General features: G+C 34.8%; 1 protein-coding gene across 1 annotated transcript; it reads left to right on the plus strand.

Moving 5' to 3' along the window:
- The first annotated feature begins 1,842 nt into the window (after positions 1 to 1,842).
- LOC143469834 (putative ATP-dependent RNA helicase DDX27) lies at positions 1,843 to 21,392 on the plus strand. The gene is made up of 18 exons (XM_076967717.1): positions 1,843 to 3,558; positions 3,974 to 4,118; positions 8,997 to 9,140; positions 10,329 to 10,394; positions 15,013 to 15,127; positions 15,446 to 15,600; positions 15,706 to 15,841; positions 15,984 to 16,157; positions 17,195 to 17,345; positions 17,444 to 17,543; positions 17,742 to 17,883; positions 17,973 to 18,073; positions 18,163 to 18,297; positions 19,313 to 19,490; positions 19,620 to 19,814; positions 19,927 to 20,027; positions 20,236 to 20,438; positions 20,534 to 21,392. The coding sequence occupies exons 2-18, from the start codon at positions 4,041 to 4,043 to the stop codon at positions 20,553 to 20,555; spliced, it is 2,196 nt and encodes a 731-aa protein (XP_076823832.1). The 5' UTR covers positions 1,843 to 3,558; positions 3,974 to 4,040; the 3' UTR covers positions 20,556 to 21,392.
- The last annotated feature ends 634 nt before the right edge of the window (positions 21,393 to 22,026 follow it).

Below are 22,026 nucleotides of genomic sequence, written 5' to 3' on the forward strand. Positions count from 1 at the left end.
CAAGGAAACGTTTCAAAAAATTGTTTGCTGTAGTTTTCTTCGGGTAAATCTAATTTTCTTTTGTAAAACAATGTGAAAGTGACATATTTAAAGCTTTATGGTGTGTTTTTTTTTTATAAATTTAGTGTCTGAATATGGGTGAATGCAGCCATAGCCTGGACCATAGTCTGCGGAATAAGCAGCAAGGACGTTAAGTAAAACGATAAGTTAGCACGATCGGTTTGATTAATTTATATTTGTTATATAATGTTTATATTTCCGATGTCTATGTGTATTGCAAACAAGACATAAACTTTAATCAATGCTTTTACAAATACTAAAGTATTATAATATAATATATTTATAATAAAGTATTATAAAGACATTGTTTCAGTCCTTCAATTAACAACCAACCAAACAATCGTTTCGTCGCGTATCTATTACTTAAACCAAAGAGATTTAAACACATTAAAACTAACCACTACAAAAAAATTCCTACATTTGGGTAGTACCCTACTATATGAATAAAAACATTGCATTACATTTATAACAAAATGTAATACCGTCTTATTCATACATAGTACACTTGTAGAGGTTGATGCCGACAGATGCAGATACAGAGTTTATCGGTCTTAGCTTACGTTACGTTATTGACTTAGTTAACCTACTACATTAGTATCTGACTCTATTGTTGCGTGCGGTTAGAATTCTCTAACCTTTCTGACAGCCGAACGTTCGTATTATATTATAACAAATACCGTTTGCCAGAAAAGGCTTTTATTGTAGGTGCTGTACACTTTCTCAACATTACAAATAACCAAGAACACAAGTCATGCGACTGTTTGCACGATGTCTACTGATTCACGTCTGCGTCACCGTTTGTGTCTGAGGCTCTCCGGAGTCTCGCACAGAAGTTCGAGCTTATAAAACGTGCTGCGATGTGGCGGAAATATATGACAAAAAAAGCATGAACATTTCAAAGCGTGTGAACGAGAAAAACAGTGCGTTTGCAGTTTCTTGGAAGCGACTTGGCAACGTACAAATAAGGAGCTTTCACACGAAATTATTTGTAGCAAGTTTACAAATATACCAACGGTAGTTTGCAGTGTTCTGAAAAGCAAGATTATAAACTCCAATTACTAGCTGGAAAACTCCTTCCTAAGAATGATGTGGCGAAACTGAAAGTTTAAAAACTCCAATTGTTCTGGAAAACACATTTCTATGAAAGACGTAAGGATTTTACAAAAGCCAGCCAAGCCGCCACACACTTGTATTATATTAAATTTCTTTTAGTATAGCTTATATTGGTATGTATTTTTGTTGTACAAACTCAGGTACATCAACAACGCCTTTCATTAGTGTTATGACCTCCAATCAATCAATCATTTATTTCTTTTATGATAGGTTTTATTTTCCCATGCACTGATGTACAGCATTGAAGCGACTGTCATTCATCTGTTGCTTGAACACATCACCTGCTCGTCTGCTTAATTTCGCTTTTTTTAAGTTATATTTTATGGATTTAACTAATTATGGGTTTAGTGGACGTGCTAGTTTTTACCGGCAATTACTACATGAAATATTTTTTGTGCACGTTTTAAGCCTTTTTGGCTTCGTCACTTTTTCCCGTTTATTGACACGTTTCAGTAACAACAGGCTTGATTTTTCGTCCCCACCGTGCTTTTGACGATAAATAAAATGACTAATTCTTTGATTTACAACGTAACCTAACCACTATATTAAAAAAAATCCTACAATAGGGTAGTACCCTTACATATGAATTGTCACGTGTGCGACTACAGATTAGTGCTGATCAGGCCAGCTTTGTAGACTTTGGATTCTAAGACCAGTGCTTCCCAACCTTTGAGTTGTATGTACAAAACAAAACGTAGTGCGAATGACGAACACGGTGCAGGCTCAAATCTCTGTAACTATTTTGAGACTTCATTATTGTAAATTTTTAATCTATTTTGTATTATTTTTTATTTAAGCGTTTTTTGTTGTTGCATTGTATAGGTTTAAATCCGGTTTCGTTCTATTCTTTAGCGACGCTCATGATTGGTTGTGCAAGTTCGGCGTTTTCACACTTTACTTGCTGTCGTGCCATGGTCGAGGCAAGCTGTTTTGTACTGTACGTTGCGCAGGAATCAATAGGCAAATCCAGTTTCGTGTATATAGCCTAGGCCTATAGCTTCCATGAAAAAAATTGTTGGCCTAATTAAAAAGAGAGTGACAAAATAATGAAGTGGCGAAGAAAGAACAACCGCAAAGCAACAGAGCATGTTGATATCAAATCCACATCATTATAAGGCGATGGCTTACATGCTTATCTCATTGCTTTATTTAGATGAAAAGTAGTGGCGTTCAATTTGTCTGTTACAGACACAATTAAGCCATAGTGGAGCATGTTGCACCTGCATGCATGAGATTCATCAACATATGTTCCAAATATTTTACTCATCACGGCGATTTATAATAAATAAACAAAGAACTGAAGAATTAAGGCTTCAGTGAATGCCATCACACCAAAATTTGCAAGTTTGCACGTTTTCTCGTCGCTAACTTCTATACTTTCCATTGCAGCAATTAAGGCTGTCTGCTTTTTTTGTATTTATGTAGAATTGGAAATTGTGGTGAAAAAGTGGAATAAAATTTTTTGAAATATTTGTTATTATTCGTTGTGTGCGATCCGACCATTAACTCCGTATCGTCTTGAAAATGGTCGAATGTTCCTCTAATTAACTTTCATGATTTGCTTATGGTGAAATCTTGCATGTTTTTAAATGTGTACATTTAATTTAACTGCCAACTCCAGCCCTCAATGCATTTTCTTATGCACACATCGCCAACATGACATGCCTGAAGTACATTCTTCGGTGAAACCTTGGCAAATTTCAAGTAAAAGTCCTACTTCCTCTTATGGAAAATTAGTATAAAGCTATTTCGTAAAATATGAGTACCACCCGGTCACTCCAAAGGGTATTAATGCATATTAGAACATCTATTGTTGACGGTTAACCACGCTCAATATAATAATGAGAAAATTCCTTAAATCGTTAATGACTTTAACTACGAAAAAAGTTCGACAAGCTCACACTATTCAAAATAGGTTTAATCATTGCTTCCACAAAGCAAGATTGCATTTATGTTAATTCTTATAGATCAGGGATGTCAAACTCAATCGCACCAGGGGCCAAAATTCAAAACTTATGCCGTGGCACAGAGGTGGTTGAACATTACTTGGCAAGAGGAAAAGTGAAACAAGTTGCATTGGGGCATTTGTGCCTCCCATAAGTGCAACTTTACCTGAAAGGCTTTTACTGCATCATACATGTCACTAATCATACTGCCACGTCCCTAAGCTGAACGTTCAACACGATAAGAGGTTATGTCAGCCAGAAATGCCAAGTCGCATCTCCAGTTTTCACTACGAAGTATAGTAGCGTCTTTTTTGCTCTGTAGAAACTGACAGATTTCCTCACTCCGCTCAAATACTGTGTAGAGAACTTTTTTCCGGTTTAGCCATCTCACATTTGTATGATAAGGAAAGTCGCCAAACACTGAACCTAGCTCCTCCAGGTAAGATGTAAATTGTAGGTGGTTCAAACCTTTAGCTCTGATAAAGTTTACGGTTTGTGTTACAGTGTTCATTATGAGTTCCATTTTTTGAACCTTTCTTGATGTATGATGCAGTTATATGCTGTTAACTTACCAGAATAGTTCTCTTGCTACATTGTTAACCGCATCTTTCCCACCAATCCAGTTTACTCACCACACATCGTCTGTGCCCTATCTGTTGTAAGCCCAACAATTCTGTCCTACCAAAGGTTTATGCCAGTTAGACATTGCAATGATTTACGTGCATTGATTGATTGATTTAATGCCCATTACCGGGCACAATTTCCAGAAAAAGCACAGTCGGTATTTTTGTACCTGCTTAGGTAACTGCCAAAGCTTGTGTAAATCAATAATTATGTGTTATTATTTGTCACAGAACCCCCTAGGCCTCTTATACCTTGAGCTGAATTTCAAGTTAATATAAAAAGGCAAAGCAAGAAAACATGACTGATTTGATTGGGACAATAAAAGATGATGATGATGTTATGGTTGATACAGACAACAGTGATGTGGAAGAGGAGGTGAATATAACCAATTATAAATTAATTGAATGCTCGCTAAGTTAAAGTTGAAAGGATCATTTACACTCAGGGGTGCTCAAAATAATATTTATATTTATTCCACTTTTTCTTTTCTCGAAATAGATTATTTCCATTGAAGCTTTTATTGAAATAAATAATTTACATCGAAGCTTTCAAAGAATAAATAATTCGTTCAGTGTTTGACAATAAATTATTCTTCACTAAACAAATTATTTTCTACAACATGATTTATTCATCGTCGTCATTACCAACTACATTCATTATCTTGTTGACCTCACTGACTCCCCACAGTTGTTTGTTTGCATGTAGAAACAATTGCGACTCAAAGTTAGAAGGAGTGAGTCGTTTTGATGACATTGAGTTGTTTTGATGACATGGTTAACTTAAATTAACTTAATACCGTAACTTAAGTAAAATGAATTATTTTGAAGCTAGCCGAATAAATAATTCTAAAAGAAAAGAATGAAAAATAAATAATTCTGATCAAAAAAACAGAAAAATAAATTATTCTCGAGGAATTATTTAAATATATTTAAATAAAATATATTTTTGAGCATGTCTGATTTACACTATATCAAGTTTTTCGAAATTTCTGAAGCTGGCAAAATTGCAAGCAAAGCACATTAAAAAGTGACTGAAAAATAATATATGCATAACGTTTGCAATAAATTAATGCACATTTCTTCTAAGTCTTTTAGATAAAAACCTTAAAATTTGTTTGAGTTTAAATCAGTACCAAACGGTGTCATAAAAGTATCAAATGTACAATATAGCATTGGTAACATGCAACTGTTATCGCTGTTTAAGCCTAATATGGTTATCATAAACTATTGTAGTAACTTTGCTAGATTACTTGCTTTATCCCACTCTACTTAATTCACACTTAATTCACATTCGCACTTGTTTCTTTTAATTGTTACACATGCAGTATCTCTATAAAGTTAACTAAACGGTTTTAATCGCCTCAACTTGAGTTCTTAAATGCTATATATTATAGATGTAGCGATAGCATTTTTACCGATGTATCGGCCCTTTTTAACATCGGCATGAGCCGATGTGTGTGACCTTTCACAAAAGCAACATTTAATGGGATGTGGTATTTTACTTGCTCGCTGCATCATGTAATACACGTTTTTTGGTTTTTCCCAACCTTGACAGCTAACCTTCCACTTTTGCAGTTGTAAACCCGTATTTATACAGATGCACACAGTGTTTTGTTTTTGGAAACTGAAACTTTATATTTATATTTCAATTTAATTTATATTTCTGCAAATACAACAGAAAATTAGTGGTTACTGGTTAATTTTTAATATGTTGTGTTCCTTTAACATTTTTTAGCATTCGCCTAAGCAAAACCAAATAAAAACCATGTTCACTTTGCTAATAACACGTATTTGGAGTGACGGCTACTTTGAGCCTGTGATGTGTAATGCGTCTTTTTTAACGAAATTATTGGGCCAAAAAACAAGAGGGGTTTAAACGCCATACCAAAAGTCTGGTAAAAAATTTGTGTTTTATTGGCCGAATTCTGTTCATGCGATAAATACACCACACATGATCATCTTTAAACAACAAAATTTAAGAATTTGTTTTTTTAATTGTTCAAGTCTGTTAACATGTTGCTGAAAATCATGAGCATCGACGTACAGGTAATTGAGATGTGTCTTGGCTGACATTCAATTTCCGTTTTTAACGTCATTGCATTTGTACTACACCTAATTTTATGTTAAGTTTATTGGGATCACGTGAAGTGACCGTGAACAAATTCACCGGCGACAACTGGTAGTGGACAACTGACCGGCAACAAATTGGCCGGCGATCAAATTAACCGTGACGTAAATTGGCCGGCGATGAAATTAACCGTCGATAAATTGGCCGGCGATCAAATTAACCGGCGACAAATTGGCCGTCAAAAGGTCAAAATTCTAATTCACTATCTAGTCGCTATCTAGTCACTATCCGACTATGACTTTGACTATGATGACCTCACAGTAAGTGGTTGCTTTTTTCATTTAAATCAAAATGTCAGGAAGCACATGCAGCAAATCGGACTTCAAAGAAGGTATCAAAATGATCCAGAATTTGCACTAGTGCTGCGTCACATAGCCTACCGGCTTTGGCATTTGTTCCAATACACTAATACAGCATCTGATTGAGGCTTTTGAAACATTAGAGGAAGTTGTGCCTGATGAAATGCTTCCGCTTCTCGACTACTTTGAGCGTACTTACATCGGGCGTCGCTTTCGGACTCAGCTCCGACGAGACCCGCCATATTCACATGACTTCTGGGACGTCCATGTTCGGGTGTTAAATGGCGACGCCAGAACCAACAACAAAGTTGAAGGTCACCACAATCTAATAAACAAGATGTTATCAATGCAACACCCAACCATTTGGAAATTTATAGAAGCTTTGAGGAAATTGCAGAACATAAACAAAAACAAGATTGAGGCGCTCTGTGCCCAAGGGTCTCCTGCCAAAAGGAGAAAATACAAGGATCTGGATGCGTGACTTCAAACCATCGTTGAAGATTTTGCAAACCGTGACATATTAGATTTTCTCAGAGGCATCGCCCACAACCTACAATTTGCGCAATAAACTTCCTTATTTGTCAAATAACAGTTTGTGTAAATTTTAGTGCCCTTATTATGTAGTGTCATATGTGTTTTGCAGTGAACGTCTTTTAATGTTGTTACTCGTATTTCCGGAAATATTTCTGTTTATTTCAATAAATGTTTCAATGTGTATTGAAATAAAAAAAAAATTTTGTTAAAAGCAAAGGAAATAGTTACAAACAAATATTTACTTTACATATCATATACTACCATCAACTTAAACACAATAATTCAGCACTTGCACAGTCAATTTACCTCCCGGTCAATTTTCATTCCGGTAAGTCTGTTACCGGTTAGTTTGTTCGCGGTCAATTTACATCACGGTCAGTTTGCTCGCGGTCAATTTACGTCACGTTCAGTTGTCCCCGGTGAGTTTGTTCGCGGTCAGTTTGAATACTGTTGAAGGTCATTGCAACTACACCATTTGATATCAATGTCTTTATTCGAAAGTAAATAATAAGACCAATGTCACAGTTTACCATTGACACTTTGAAGTGTCGCACTTGGCTGTTTTGTTGACCATGCTTCAAAACGATCGCTTTAATATAAACAATATTTAGGTGGGAATTCGGTCAAATTTTTCACCAAACAGAGCATCTCAGCTACTCGTGTTGACAATAAGGTGCTGCATTTGACATTTTGCTAAGGAAGTTAAGTAGCAGTAATGGAAGACTGTAACATGTACAGAACAACAGATTCAAGTGATAACACTGCACAGAATAAAGATTTACAACAGTGTTAAATTACCAGGTCTTCAAGAGCGAAGTATAGACAGACGAAATAAGACTGGTTGTGATAATTTGTTATTTAACACACGCTTATCTTGTGCACTGGCATATACGGTAGACGTTTTGCATTTGAAGTCAAAGAAATTTTATTTGATAAGAGTAAACGTTCTTCGATTACAGTTCCTGGTCAAAAAGTTTGGAATTAAGCAAAGTTGAATTGGGCTACAAATTTTAACTATATTCCCTGGTAGTTACACTGCTGAATATCCCAATGTATACTTTGCCAAGACCGTGTCTGTCCATTCAGTTATGTTATCGTTGGCCATCCAAAAGCATGCCATCTTCAGGGCATTTGTACAATGATTACTGGTCACAATTAGGGCCATCGATATTATATTTATGGAGCAATACTCTTTTGAGCTTTACTCAAGGAATTGATCAAGTGCTAATTTCAAAATCAATGTAGCAGCTTAAGCAGGCAAAGACATCTTTTCTGTATTTGCAAGACTTTTCAAACATTTTGCTAGGAAGTAAAAATTTAGTTCGTTATGCGTTGACCAGGATGAAAGCCACATTGTTTGTCTGCAAGGTGAGACTCAATTATTTCCTGACATCACTTTTCAAGACATTTGGAATAGCTTAGACCTTACCACTTAACTCAAGTGAACGTAGACTAAGCAGATAGGATGCCTCAGTTGTTAAAACACTTCTTTTCACATTTTTGGTATTGTGGTATTAACATCCATCTGCTAGTCATGCAGTGGTTTACATGAACTCCATGTCACTTGCCAAAGATGAATAAGCCAGAAGCTTCCCCTTATTGCCCAGGACTTCAGCATTTCAGGCCAAATTTTATCACAACTAGCTTGCTTAACAGCTTTTAGAGATTTGAATTAAAGATTAGTTGTTAGGAAATATACTGCAGAAAGGATCAGTTACTAATATGTAGTGGTTAAGCAGTTATTGCCTTAAATATGTGGCAAAAAACGCAAATTCATCACTTAACTGTAATAATAAAGATGCCAGTTGTACGTCACAATATAAGAAACAATAGGGATGATTCAGGTATGTGGATGAAGTATGAATAAGAGGTTTTGTGTGACTGACAAGTAAATCGTAATAGGTATTATAAAACATTGATTCAATGCCAACTTGTTTTGGGACATGCCGCTCACTTTAAAGCTGATTAATATGTTGCCTTATTTGACTTAAATAGCAAAATATAACTGTTAAACATTTTGCATTGTTTTAAAAAAGTTATAACGAAATGGTGATTAGGAGGAAATTTGTTTGAAAAATGTCCTTTATAGTAATAATAATTAATAGTTGTCTCTAGCTAAGGTAAGACACCAAACTAGATCATTGTCGTTCACCAACGTAATTAAATTTATAGGTAATGCTGTATTCGAAATCAGTGTTAATATTGCCTGAATCTTCCACTCAGGCAACATTTTTTGGCTATTTTTATGGGTTTTGTCTTGTCCTTGCTAATATTACTTTATTTTGTTGATTAGGTGACTTTGGTGAATGCCAAACAACGAGAGAGAAAAAAGATGGAAAGCAAAGGTTTTAATGCTTCTTTTAGTTTCACTGAAGAAGGAGTCTCTGAATTGCAATGGTCATTGGATTCTGCGTTGGAATCAATCATAAAGAAAAAAGTAACCATTCTATTTTGAATATTAATTTAGGCTTACTTATGGCACTGCTACTGTTATTAGTTACTATGGTTTCTATCAGAGATGTTTTGAAATCTTAATCAGAAATGCAAGTCAGAATGATAAACAAGAGATTGATTCAATCTCTACATGGAACGAAATTGGAAAAACGCAATCATGTCAAAACTAAACAAAAGTGCATTTACCACAGTCTAAGATGACATGAATCTTATAAGACAAAAATTAACCATATGACTAGGATGGCAGAAAATATGTCAGGGAGGTTGGGAAGGTTCTTAAAGTCTTCCATTCCATCTTAATGAAAGGGTAATACATTTCAAAAAAACACTGAATAAACTGTATTGTACAATTTATTAAAATAGGCTTGCCTAACTTGTGCCTGATTTTTTGTGTAAATTCAAATCCTTTATGTGTACAAGCATGTTTGAGAAAAGTACTCAGGCAGCCACAACAATTCCTTGCAACCCCAAAATAACATTTTCAAGAAAATGGCCCTGGTATTATTTAGCACAGGACATTGCGCATAGAAGTTGCATCAGTAACAATATCACAGCTAGTCACATAATTATGGCAGAGATCAACCACCATTTTGGTTCAGAGCCTGCAAACATTTTTCAAATAAACAAGTGCTTCGGTTACCGTGTTTCTTTGCACACACGAAACCGATGAAAAAGTATATATAAACCCTCTCGAAGTTAAAAACAGTGGCAGTTCACGTGTCAATGCAACGGCTCATGCCACTCACCTAATTGTCAAAAAAGTTTGTCTTAGTTCTGAAGTTCAGTCTAAAAGTGATTTATGGACTCACATTTGCTAAGATAATGATGACTTGTTTAACTAAGATCAAACAACCAAGAAATACTGTTTTGATGTCTTTCATAGTCAACAATGCTACATAATAGAAAACCACCTCAGTGCAAATTGGCTGAGAAATCTCTGCAATAGTTTCCCTCATTAAGCACAAAAAGCATGTTTCTTAAAATAGGTTCATCTCGAAAACCATTAGACCTGTTTCAATAAATTTGTATTCGTTTTTTATAAAAAGACTTGTACTTTCATTTTATGAAGTTCCATCGCAATCTATTTGTTAGTAATGGTAGCAATTTTCAACAATTTTCAGTTACTTGACTTGGAATGATCCATAATTATGTTCATAAATATTTCTTACAGAAAGTTCATTCTACTCTAACAAAGAAGATAGAAGAAGTACGAAGGAAACGACTGTCTCAGTCTAAGGTATTTTTGTCTTACCCTACTGTATATGACTGAAAATGTAATGGTTATGTAATGACTGAACCAGTCCTTTTCAATCTTCTCAAAGTCTGTTCGCAAATTTTGTTGTCACCAAAATCTAATCTGTACATGGTACATTTCAAGTCGTAAAACGTTTGGCAAACTGACAATGTAGTCTATGTTTACTTTTTCTTGATAATTTAATCATAGGCGTCGATTTTTTAAAAGAGAATGAAAAAAATAGAAATAGAGAAAACTGAAACGAACTATTGACTTTTAAATAGTTTAATTTTAAAGATCTTTACAAAGATTTGCAGTGTACACGAAATTGTCTAAAGTGACGTCTTGTGTCAATATTCGTAACATGAAAACAACCCATACACAAACAAAATCACAACGCCCTTAACAGTCTTGGAACATCGTTTGATAGTTTTGCTTTGCACTATAAAGTGAATGTTACGTTAGGATTAAACTACTCAAGACCAAATGTAAACTGGGTTCGATTCACATTTGTGTTACGTTTGTTATATCCTTGAGCAATGTTCTAACAACGCTTGCTTCTGTCCAGTGGTCCTGATAAAAAGTTCCAAATTCGGGCAATACATCTGAAGTACGTCTGATTCTGAAAATCTTTCACAGTATAGGGTTACTTAAACACGAAATATGGGAAACTTCCAAACATTATAACAGTATCTATGACATAAGACATAAACACAAACAGACTTAAGGAGAGAAAAAGATGTAATTGCACAAATTGTCCTAGATTCCACTAGGAGTCATTCCATGTATAATCAACCAATTTTTTTAAAATTTGTAACCACTACTCTTGGATTTTGATAATTTCAATATATGTTATAGACCTTGGAAAAAGCCGAAGATTAAAAAAAACATTTTGAAAATATCTCCAGGCGTTTTCGAGTTATTCAAGTTTGAAATTTTCGCCACACGATGGCTTTTGGCTAGTGAGCACTGGTCACGCTTTATGATTTTCTTTAATATCTTTATTTCTGAAGGTAGAATAATGAAACAAATGTTGAATTTACCATTTTTGGGGTCAAGGAATTCATTTAAGCACATAAAAAACCTATATCACACCTCCTTCATGGAGTAAATTAAGTTTTTTCATTAATGTCAAAGTTCAAGTTTACGATGCAATTACAAAAATAGCAATCGCATTGGAAACATAATTTTTGCACTTTTGTGTAGCATGGTTCATGTATTTTCATGTATCCAAAAATTGGAAACTTGTTTTTTGTCCTTTAGGAATAAAGTTGGTTTTAAAAGCAAGCACTATTCTTAAGATTCTTATAAGATATAAAATGCAGATTTGAGCAATATCGTATAACTGGTCATGCATATATATGCAAGGTTGCAATTCCAAGGCACCTACTGCTAGTGTTTAAAGATTATTCACCAAAAACATTAATTACTGCCTGCTAAAGGTGCACTCTGAGAGAGGTTACAGTAAATTTGAGTTCCTTTTTTGAACTTGAATTTTGCCTACTCCTATTTTGATTCTTATTATTTTATTATTATTATTCTTACTATTATTTTGATTTCATTTATGTATGAAAATGATGAATTTGCCCGCCTAATGCCTGGAATTAAAGATTATGTAAGTGTTTCCAAAAATTTTCATAAGCAAAAGAAGCTCATTTTGTGCAATTTGAAGGAATTATATGCCACATTTTGTGAAAAATATCCCGAGCTGAAGATTGGATTCTCAAAGTTTTGTTCACTCCATCCCAAATGGTGTGTCCTCGTATCGTCCAAAGGCACTCATTCTGTCTGTGTGTGTGTATCCAACATCAAAATGCAATCATTCTGGTTGCTGCTGCCAACAACAATGAAACATACAAAACATTGATTGACAAAATAGTGTGCAGCACGGAGAACAAAATGTGCATGTTGCATCGTTGTGAACAATGTCCTGGGTCTCAAGCACTAGAAGGCTTTAGGCTTGGACAGTATGATGAGAAACTTGATGATGAAGTCCAATGCCAATAATGGAAGTCTACAGACACGATGGATCTTATCACGGGGTTAATGATAAGATTTGAATAGATTCAAGAAATTATAAGAGTTTTGGATGACCTTACAAAGCATTCATTCATAGCTAAATGCCAATCTAGATACTTAAACTCCAGAAAGAGTTCTTTAACAGGTGATACTTGTGTGATTTTGCTGGATTTCGCTGAGAATTACACTTTTACAATCTAAGATGAAGTACAAAGCTATCACTGGAACCAGCAGCAATGTACAATCCACTCCGCTGTTGTGTATTATATGCAAGATCACATCTGATCAGATGTAGGTCTTTGTAAGCTAGCTGTCTTAACCAGTCGTTTAACAGTACCTCCAACACCATCACATGGAGATTTCCCGTGACTGGTTGCAAAAAAGGACCAACACGCTTCCTGGTTGAAATCACACTTGTGACGGCACAGATTCAGCATATTTTTATAATTTTTATACTGTCCAGCGCGACCGTCCGAGAAATATTCAACTTTAGTAATGGTGCTGGACAAGCTTGGAATCAATGCAGTGAGTTTGTACAAAAGCCCATGCACAAAAGCTGTCTCATGTGTTAAGTCATCTGAAACAATGCAAAATGACTGTTGGTATCATCTGTTAAAGAACTCTACTGGAGTTTAAGTATCTAGATTGGCATTTAGCTATGAATGAATGCTTTGTAAGGTCATCCAAAACTCTTACAATTTGTTGAATCTGTTCATATCTCATCATTAACACCGTGATAACATCCATCGTGTCTGTAGACTTCCATTATTGGCATTGGACTTCATCATCAAGTTTCTCATCATACTGTCCAAGCAAAAAGCCTTCTAGTGCTTGAGACCCAGCACATTGTTCACAACGATGCAACATGCACATTTTGTTCTCCGTGCTGCACACTATTTTGTCAATCAATGTTTTGTATGTTTCATTGTTGTTGGCAGCAGCAACCAGAAGGATTGCATTTTGATGTTGGATACACACAGACAGAATGAGTGCCTTTGGACGATACGGGGACACACCATTTGGGATGGAGTGAACAAAACTTTGAGAATCCAATCTTCAGCTCGGGATATTTTTCACAAAATGTGGCATATAATTCCTTCAAATTGCACAAAATGAGCTTCTTTTGCTTATGAAAATTTTTGGAAACACTTACATAATCTTTAATTCCAGGCATTAAGCGGGCAAATTCATCATTTTCATACATAAAGGAAATCAAAATAATAGTAAGAATAATAATAATAAAATAATAAGAATCAAAATAGGAGTAGGCAAAATTCAAGTTCAAAAAAGGAACTCAAATTTACTGTAACCTCTCTCAGAGTGCACCTTTAGCAGGCAGTAATTAATGTTTTTGGTGAATAAATAATCTTTAAACACTAGCAGTTGGTGCCTTGGAATTGCAACCTTGCATATATATGCATGACCAGTTATACGATATTGCTCAAATCTGCATTTTATATCTTATAAGAATCTTAAAAATAGTGCTTGCTTTTAAAACCAACTTTATTCCTAAAGGACAAAAAACAAGTTTCCAATTTTTGGATACATGAAAATACATGAACCATGCTACACAAAAGTGCAAAAATTATGTTTCCAATGCGATTGCTATTTTTGTAATTGCGTCGTAAACTTGAACTTTGACATCAATGAAAAAACTTAATTTACTCCATGAAGGAGGTGTGATATAGGTTTTTTATGTGCTTAAATGAATTCCTTGACCCCAAAAATGGTAAATTCAACATTTGTTTTATTATTCTACCTTCAGAAATAAAGATATTAAAGAAAATCATAAAGCGTGACCAGTGCTCACTAGCCAAAAGCCATCGTGTGGCGAAAATTTCAAACTTGAATAACTCGAAAACGCCTGGAGATATTTTCAAAATTTTTTTTTTAATCTTTGGCTTTTTCCAAGGTCTATAACATATATTGAAATTATCAAAATCCAAGAGTAGTGGTTACAGGGCCTGGTTGATTATACATGGAATGACTCCTAGGTAAGCTCTAACTTTTGTCATATACATCGTTTAAAGTTAAGGGCAATTCTAAAGAAGTCCACTTTTCATCACAGAATAATTGACTTTAAGTACAATAAAACTGTAAGACAGTATAACGTTGAAAGAATTTTCCACCAGCTATGGTATCAAATCAAATTGTTGAGTCATGCATTATAGCTGCTGTTTGAATCAAGTGTGTTATTACTTATTAGTGGTAACGTGCCTAAGTGTTTTGCATGTAAAATGACCCCACAGGTACACAATTAGCTGCAATTGATTTTTAATTTCGGGACAAAAATGCCAGAGCTGTAGCTTAGCATCCGCAGTATCTTTACAGATATATGTCATAATAAACTCCAAAACTGTATTTGTTGCAAATCAGTTTTGGCAATAACTGCTTAACCACATGATATTGACAAATTCTGTTTTCAATAGCCTGTATTTTGTTGATTTAAGGGTAACTTGTTTTTGTTCATGTTCCTTGTTTTCCTGTACATGTCATTCCTAATCGTTTTTATAATTTATATACTTAATAGACATTCATTTCAATTTTTGTATAATAATTGTGCTTAATAATTTAACCAAAGTGTTGTTGCTAATGTGTGTAGGTTGTTTTACAATATTCAAGCAGTGTAAGGGATAACAAAACCTCTGAGATGTGCTTACTTGATGAAACGAGTGATTCAGAAGACGAAATCAGTAATATCGGCAATGTAAAAGCAGGTGCCTAATTGTAATGCAGCGTAGTTGTAAGTTGTTTCAGCTTCAAGTTCTATTGTTTATGTAATGTGATGTAAATTGAAGATAGTGTTTCCTTTCCCTTTTATTTATATAAACTTAAAAAAGACAAAGAAAAAATAAGATATTTGCCAAATCACTTACAATTATTTTATTTATGATATCAATGATAGCTGCATCATTTCCTACTACATATATGGTGTGTATTATGTTTATATCTGCTGTTATTTTTAGTGTTATATTTATCTTGTTTGTAGTTTATTTGCTTTTATGTTTCTTGTATTTTCTTTGTTATGTTTTTAGATAAATTTAAACCTTTGAAAAAGAAGACTAAAAAGGAAGAAAATTCACAAAATTCAAATTTGGATGACAATGCGTTTCCTTTGCCACTTGCTGAAGTAAAAGACTCTGTTTATGGTGAGAAGTCTCATTCTTGGGACCCAACTCTTGGATTTCAGGTTAGTTACAATTAAACTCAAATTATCAAATCCCAGGTTTTGATGTTTATGATGATGTATTGCTGCAATAATATAATGTCAGTAATATGCATTTATGATATTTAGCAAATGAACTTATCTCGACCATTATTGAAATCCATAAGCAAAATCAATTATACTACCCCAACTCCCATTCAGCAAGCCGCTATTCCTATTGGTTTGCTGGGGCGTGATATTTGTGCTTGTGCTGCTACAGGAACCGGTAATTTTTTAAAGTCGTAATTTTAGCTAAGTTATTTTTATTTGTTTTTTTGTTCAGACTTAAAACTTATTTTTATCCAGAAGGGTTTGTATCAATATTATCATATGTATTTAACTAGATATATACTTATATTCAATTTCAGGAAAAACTGCTGCTTTCATGCTTCCGGTTTTGGAACGTTTGCTGTATCGACCTAGTGCAACACCAGTCTCGAGGGTGCTGTGTTTAGTGCCCACTCGTGAGTTGGCAGTCCAAGTCTACAGTGTTACACAGCAGCTTGCTCAGCACAGCTCCATCAGAATATGCCTAGCAGCAGGTATATTAATAAATAAAATTAAAATAAATAAGAAAGGTAATTTGACGAGCTTTACATATAGTTTTAAACTGCTAATATACCTGCAAAATCACCCCATTTTCCAGCATATTGGTTTGAAACCCTTTTTTGACATGCTTCTCGCTTTTAAGCAGTAGCTCTAACCTAGGGTTTTTTATCGCAATTCATTACTACATGGATTGTTTATAACGATATTAACATCTCCCAGTGACATTTAGTGGTGATCAACGTGGACTTCTTTCAGCAGTAGTCTTTGAGTTCATCAGTTTATGAGTTCATGAGCTCATGTTACTCACTAGGAAGGGCACCAAGTCATTAGAAAAGTGTTAAATTGGTCTTCAAACCTTGCTGCATTTACTGTTGGCAGTTAAAATATCTTTTAGTTAAATTTAGGCTTGCTGCTTTACAAGGCATCTTTTCATCTCATTTACAACATAGTCAAGAAAACAAGATTGTCAGTTTTGCGAGCATAGTGGCACAAATGACTAATCAATGAATATTGACTAATCCAGTGCTTTTCAACCTGTGAGACTGTATGGACTAGTGTCATGGGCCATGATCAAGGCAAGCTTATCCGTCATGGACATTGCGCAGTTATCACAAAGCAAATTCGGTTTTGTCGATGTAGCTTCCACGAATAAGTCTGCCATTAAGACGCCCTTTGGTAGTTTAACCCTTGCGTAACGTGCGCTTAAAGGATAGTAAAACTATCATATAATGTTTCAAAACTATGTTAATTATGTTGTAATTTGTTTCTATATGGCCATGGGTCGAATTGGGGTTACAAATGCTGACATATATATGACATACGTATAAGCATTCGGGTACGGATTGTTTTATAAAATATCCAGTTTCAATAAGTAGTACCAAGCAAATGTGAACGATAGATGTTTAAGAAACACTGGCTATTTCTTTTTCCTTTCATTTATTGATTGTTATAACTAAGACGATTCAACAAATGTTTTTGCTTAACCATATGATATATATTCTACTTAAATTGTACTGTTTATAATAATTAGGTGGTTTGGACATAAAAAGTCAAGAGGCTGCACTTCGACAAAGTCCAGATATAATAATTGCCACTCCTGGAAGATTGATTGACCATCTTCACAATACTCCTTCATTTGACCTACGGCTTATTGAAATACTTATTCTGGATGAAGCAGACAGGTATGGCAGGTTTTGAAATTAAAGTCATTTTCATACACATCAGAAGCATCTGATTCTATGTTACATGTTATTTATCCTTGCCCTCCAAAAACGTTTAGAATGTTGGATGAGTTCTTTGAGGATCAAATGAATGAAATCATAAAGCTTTGCTCTCATCAACATCAAACTTTGTTGTTTTCTGCGACAATGACTGAGCAGGTAAAAAATACTGTTTAAATTAACACATTTTGTCTGTATTTACACAAAAATGTCATAAATGTTTGACGGAAAAGGTAAAACTAGTTCACCGGATATTTTCTCCAAAATGTGCATGCTACTTTCTGAAGTACAACAATACAGTATATTGTTTATTACAGGCCCAAAATGTATTTAACACCTGCCGTTTATTACAAATAGGTTCAGGAGCTAGTGACAGTATCTTTAAAGGATCCTGTTAAAATATTTGTGAATAGCAACACGGATGTTGCCCCTTATCTGAGACAAGAATTCATAAGGATAAGAGAGAATAGAGAAGCTGATCGGGAAGCCGTAGTGGCCGGTAAATGTAACACAGTGTTTAGAGAAAAGTATTTTTCATGTCTATTTGATGAACATTTTCATTGATCTTTTACATTGCCACATTTACAGCTCTATGCAGTAGATCGTTTGTTTCTAACGTTCTGGTGTTCACACAAACTAAGAAACAAGCACACAGAATGCACATTGTATTTGGACTTTTAGGAATTAAGGTATTTAATGTATTTTTTCTTTGTTATTTACTATGTATTATTTGATTGCTTGTTTATTTTATGAAGTAACATAGCAAAATATGTCATAGGCGGGGGAGCTGCATGGGAACTTGTCACAAGGCCAGCGGTTAGAAAGTTTGAAACAATTCAAAACTGGAGAAATTGATGTTTTAGTATGTACTGATCTGGCAGCCCGAGGACTGGATATTGAAAATGTTAAAACGGTATGTATTAAACGTTTGTCGGTCAATTCAATCCAAGACGAGTAAACTCAGGACAATTCAACTCACAGATTTTGGTCGGGTTTTCCTGGGTTTAGTCGTTCTGGTTTACTTGTACCCAGAATGGACTGTACCCGGAACAGTATCAAACGATAGGAACTACTCACACTTACGTAATACAATACTTCGCATAGCACCTGTTAATTGTTGTGGATATCTCCCACTTTGGTACAACTCGTATCCATTGCTTTTCTAGGAATATTTAACAAAGTCTGTCTCTATCTTGCAGTAAAAGCTATCGTATCCTAATCTTGCATTCTGTCTTATTGTTACGTCCTTCTTTCGCTCTTATTTTGAAAAAAATTAATTTGACCCAATGCAACATAGAAAGTAGTAACAGTAATAACGATACTTTTTACTGAAACAATTTTTCGGAAACTGACTTAAAATATCAGTGGTAGCAGTATACTGGATGTGATTGCGTTGGCAAACAGGGAAGTTATCAAATAAAGCATAGCGATAATTTGAGCAATCTACCACTTGACTCAGAAAGTTTATGGGGTCAGCAAGAAAGCAAAAATCTTGCCCCCTCCAAACATATTTTCCGACTACACCCCTGAGGGGATTCGAGAATAAACACGGATATAAAACTTACCAAGTTCATAGAATTGATGTATGTAGTGTGTACATGATAATGGTGGTTGGTGGTCGTAACTGTCATCGTTACAGCGCACCATTGTTCTATTAAACATCTTGCACGTTTGATACTCTCTGGACTTTCTACTTTTTCTCCTACTAATGGCTATAAGCAGACTACTGTAGACAGTATTAAACATTTAAAACATGTTAATTTGAGATGCAATATCATTGTCTAAAACTAAGTTTCATTAATTAGCATGTTCTGGTTTAAATTAGCATGTTCTGTTCTGGCTTGGCGTACATAAATCTGATATATATTTTTGTACTGTGTTGTTTTGCTATAAATTTCAATAGCTTGAAGTCGTGTGTTAAAACTTAGGTTATCAACCTAACAATGCCCAATTCCCATCAACATTATATTCATCGGGTGGGCAGAACCGCCAGGGCTGGCCGAAGCGGGCGATCAGTATCGCTTGTCGGAGAAAGTGAAAGAAAATTATTAAAAGAAATCGTTAAGCTGTCAAAGAATCCAGTAAAAAGTAGAGTCGTCCCTACTGGTATGTCCTTCTCCATCTACTTCCATTCGATTATATGTTGTTCAAAGTAAATAAAAGGAATTGCCGACGCTATTAAATTACTCTTTACTTTACTTATATTTAATTTTCTGCCGATTTTAAAATGATTAGAGGTCATAGAAAAGTTCAGTAACCAATTGAATGATATTGAAAGCGAGGTTGGAGAAGTAATGAAAATGGAAATTGAAGAAAAACGCATTATTGCTTCTGAAAACCAAATCATGAAAGCGGAGAAGGTAATTAAAGGTGAAGTGCCAGAGAAACGAGCGTGGTTTCAAACAAAAATTCAACGTGAACTTGCCAGAGGTATGTTGCTTTTGGTATAAATTTTATGCTTTCGAAAAGAGCAAAGCTTTCAGCTTGAAATACAGAAATTCTTGCAAAAGTAATGCTAATTTCTTACAAATGGCACTTGTAGCTGATCGAATGTTGGGCACTCATTCGGAAGTGGCCAAGAAGCATGGAAAAAGGGTCAAGGGTAAAAGTCATGATCCATACAAATCATCTGCTTTGGATACAGTAAGCCAGTAACCTTAATTGCATTGTTTTTACAATACTAAGCTATGTCAATGACCCTGTTTGTAATAAGTAGATTTTGGTAAAGTCCTAAACCATAGCCTACTAATAAGAGCAAACTGGTCGCTTCACGGTTTTGAGTGATATTTTCAAATTGATCTTGAAGATATCGTGACTTTGATCAACTATGTGATGTATTGATTTGTGCTAGGCCCAGTCTAGAATTCAAAAGGAGCTTGAAAAAACAAGAGAATTTCAACATCGGCAAGTAAAGAAAACTAGGAAATTAAAACGTGCCAGAGCGTGCGCTGAGCCAACAACTAAAGTAATTTCGAAAACTGTGAATAAAAGAAAAATGGGAAGTTTCGATGTTGAGATAAGTGGAAAGAAGAAGAGAAAGAATTTTAATGCAAGGTAACTAAACTACCTTACGTATGCTTGCATAAAAATAGATTCCAGTTTAGACCTAACACCGGGTATTTGTGGTTATTCTATTCCGTTTGTTGCAGAAAAAGACCCGGCAAATCTTGAATACAACCTTGCGTTTTACACCGTATTGCCGGAAAGGTGTGACACTTTCTAATGGGACAGATAACGTTTTTTAGCAGCAGTTCTTAGAATATGAACAGTTCTAGCGAAAATTCGCAAACATGTACACTTTTCAAGAACAGACAGCTAACGAATTCAAATGCTGAGAATAAAACCTAGCATTAATCCTTGTGTTTACTGTTGACGATAGTTATTCTTACTTTCGATAAAATCTATTTTTGTGCATGTTTTTCCGATACCGTAACATCTTGAGAACAATGTCCATCCAGAACTTCATTTCTAAACGTGTCTCAATTAAGAAAATTGCTACGTATAATGTGTAACTAAAATGTAGCGGTCACAATACATTTTACCCGCATTGTAAGCCTAAAAACAAAATGGCGGATGGACAAGCAGAGTAGAAGTGCACTTGATCAAAGATAAATCCTACTCTTAGCTTAACTAGTCATTGCCAAAACGGTCTAAAATCGCTGTTAAACAAAAGTAACGACTTTTCCGTTTTGCTAATGAGCACCCACTTGTAAGAAAGTTTGTCAATACTTTGTGTTTCTCCTTGGTCTTTTGCATTTCGTTTCGTTTGCATTAATTGCATCTCGTACCGTCGGTACCGGCTTTATTCCAAGTGTGATATTTTTATACCAGTTATTTCATAAGTTAGGTCAAGATTGTATGTTTAGAATTCCAGTGTGCCCGCTTGTTGCGTTTCGACTAAGCAAAGTCCCAAAATTAAGCCCTTCGATCTTATTATAATTTGTTTAGTTATTGCTGAGAGGTGTAACAGCATGGTAGATAAATAAAAAGAGCGTAATTGGCCTATAACGTTTCTTGTAAACTTAAATCCAAGTTTAAGGAAAATAATAGCTAGTCTACAGCCAAAATGAGTTACCATGTGTCCGGATTTTCCCGGACATGTTTGTGATTATCGTCATAAAATATGCATCAGGAAACTCGGAAAATATCCAAAATGTTACCGACACTATATAGGTCTTAGTCATCCAGAACTGAAGCAAAGTATTTCTGCCTAATTCGATCCGCACTCCGCAAGCATGGAAACGTTGTAAATTACAGGATTATAGTTTATTACTTATGATAAACTCCTTTATTACGGGTTAAGTAACCATCTACAATTTATAACTTAGGACTCAGACCTAAAACATCAACGTTCTGTGGGTGATATGGATGTGACCAATTAAAATCCGTAAACGTTTGTTGAACAGTAAATTGCATTCAGAATGGAAACAATAGCAACTGTAAGCTTATGTTCAAATTGTCTTAAAATAAGTTTTTCCATCAAGCTATAACTTCTGAAATTATTTTCATGCACAGAAAATAAATATAATGCTACTAAATATACGATCTTATTCCAATCTTTGCGGTCTTGCATCATTTTTTGATTTTGTTCCCATATTGATCTTATGTTTTGGATAAAATTATTATGTTGCAAGCTACTGTA

This window comes from Clavelina lepadiformis, chromosome 1 (genome assembly GCF_947623445.1).
Source record: "Clavelina lepadiformis chromosome 1, kaClaLepa1.1, whole genome shotgun sequence".
NCBI lineage: Eukaryota > Metazoa > Chordata > Ascidiacea > Aplousobranchia > Clavelinidae > Clavelina > Clavelina lepadiformis.

What these genes read in the sequence shown, in the direction of transcription:
- LOC143469834 (XM_076967717.1), top strand. Translation starts at nt 4,041, where the DNA reads ATGACTGATTTGATTGGGACAATAAAAGATGATGATGATGTTATGGTT. An exon ending in ACAGTGATGTGGAAGAGGAG is followed by an intron (nt 4,119 to 8,996) that starts GTGAATATAACC and finishes TTTGTTGATTAG; the next exon opens with GTGACTTTGGTGAATGCCAA. An exon ending in TCGGGAAGCCGTAGTGGCCG is followed by an intron (nt 17,884 to 17,972) that starts GTAAATGTAACA and finishes CCACATTTACAG; the next exon opens with CTCTATGCAGTAGATCGTTT.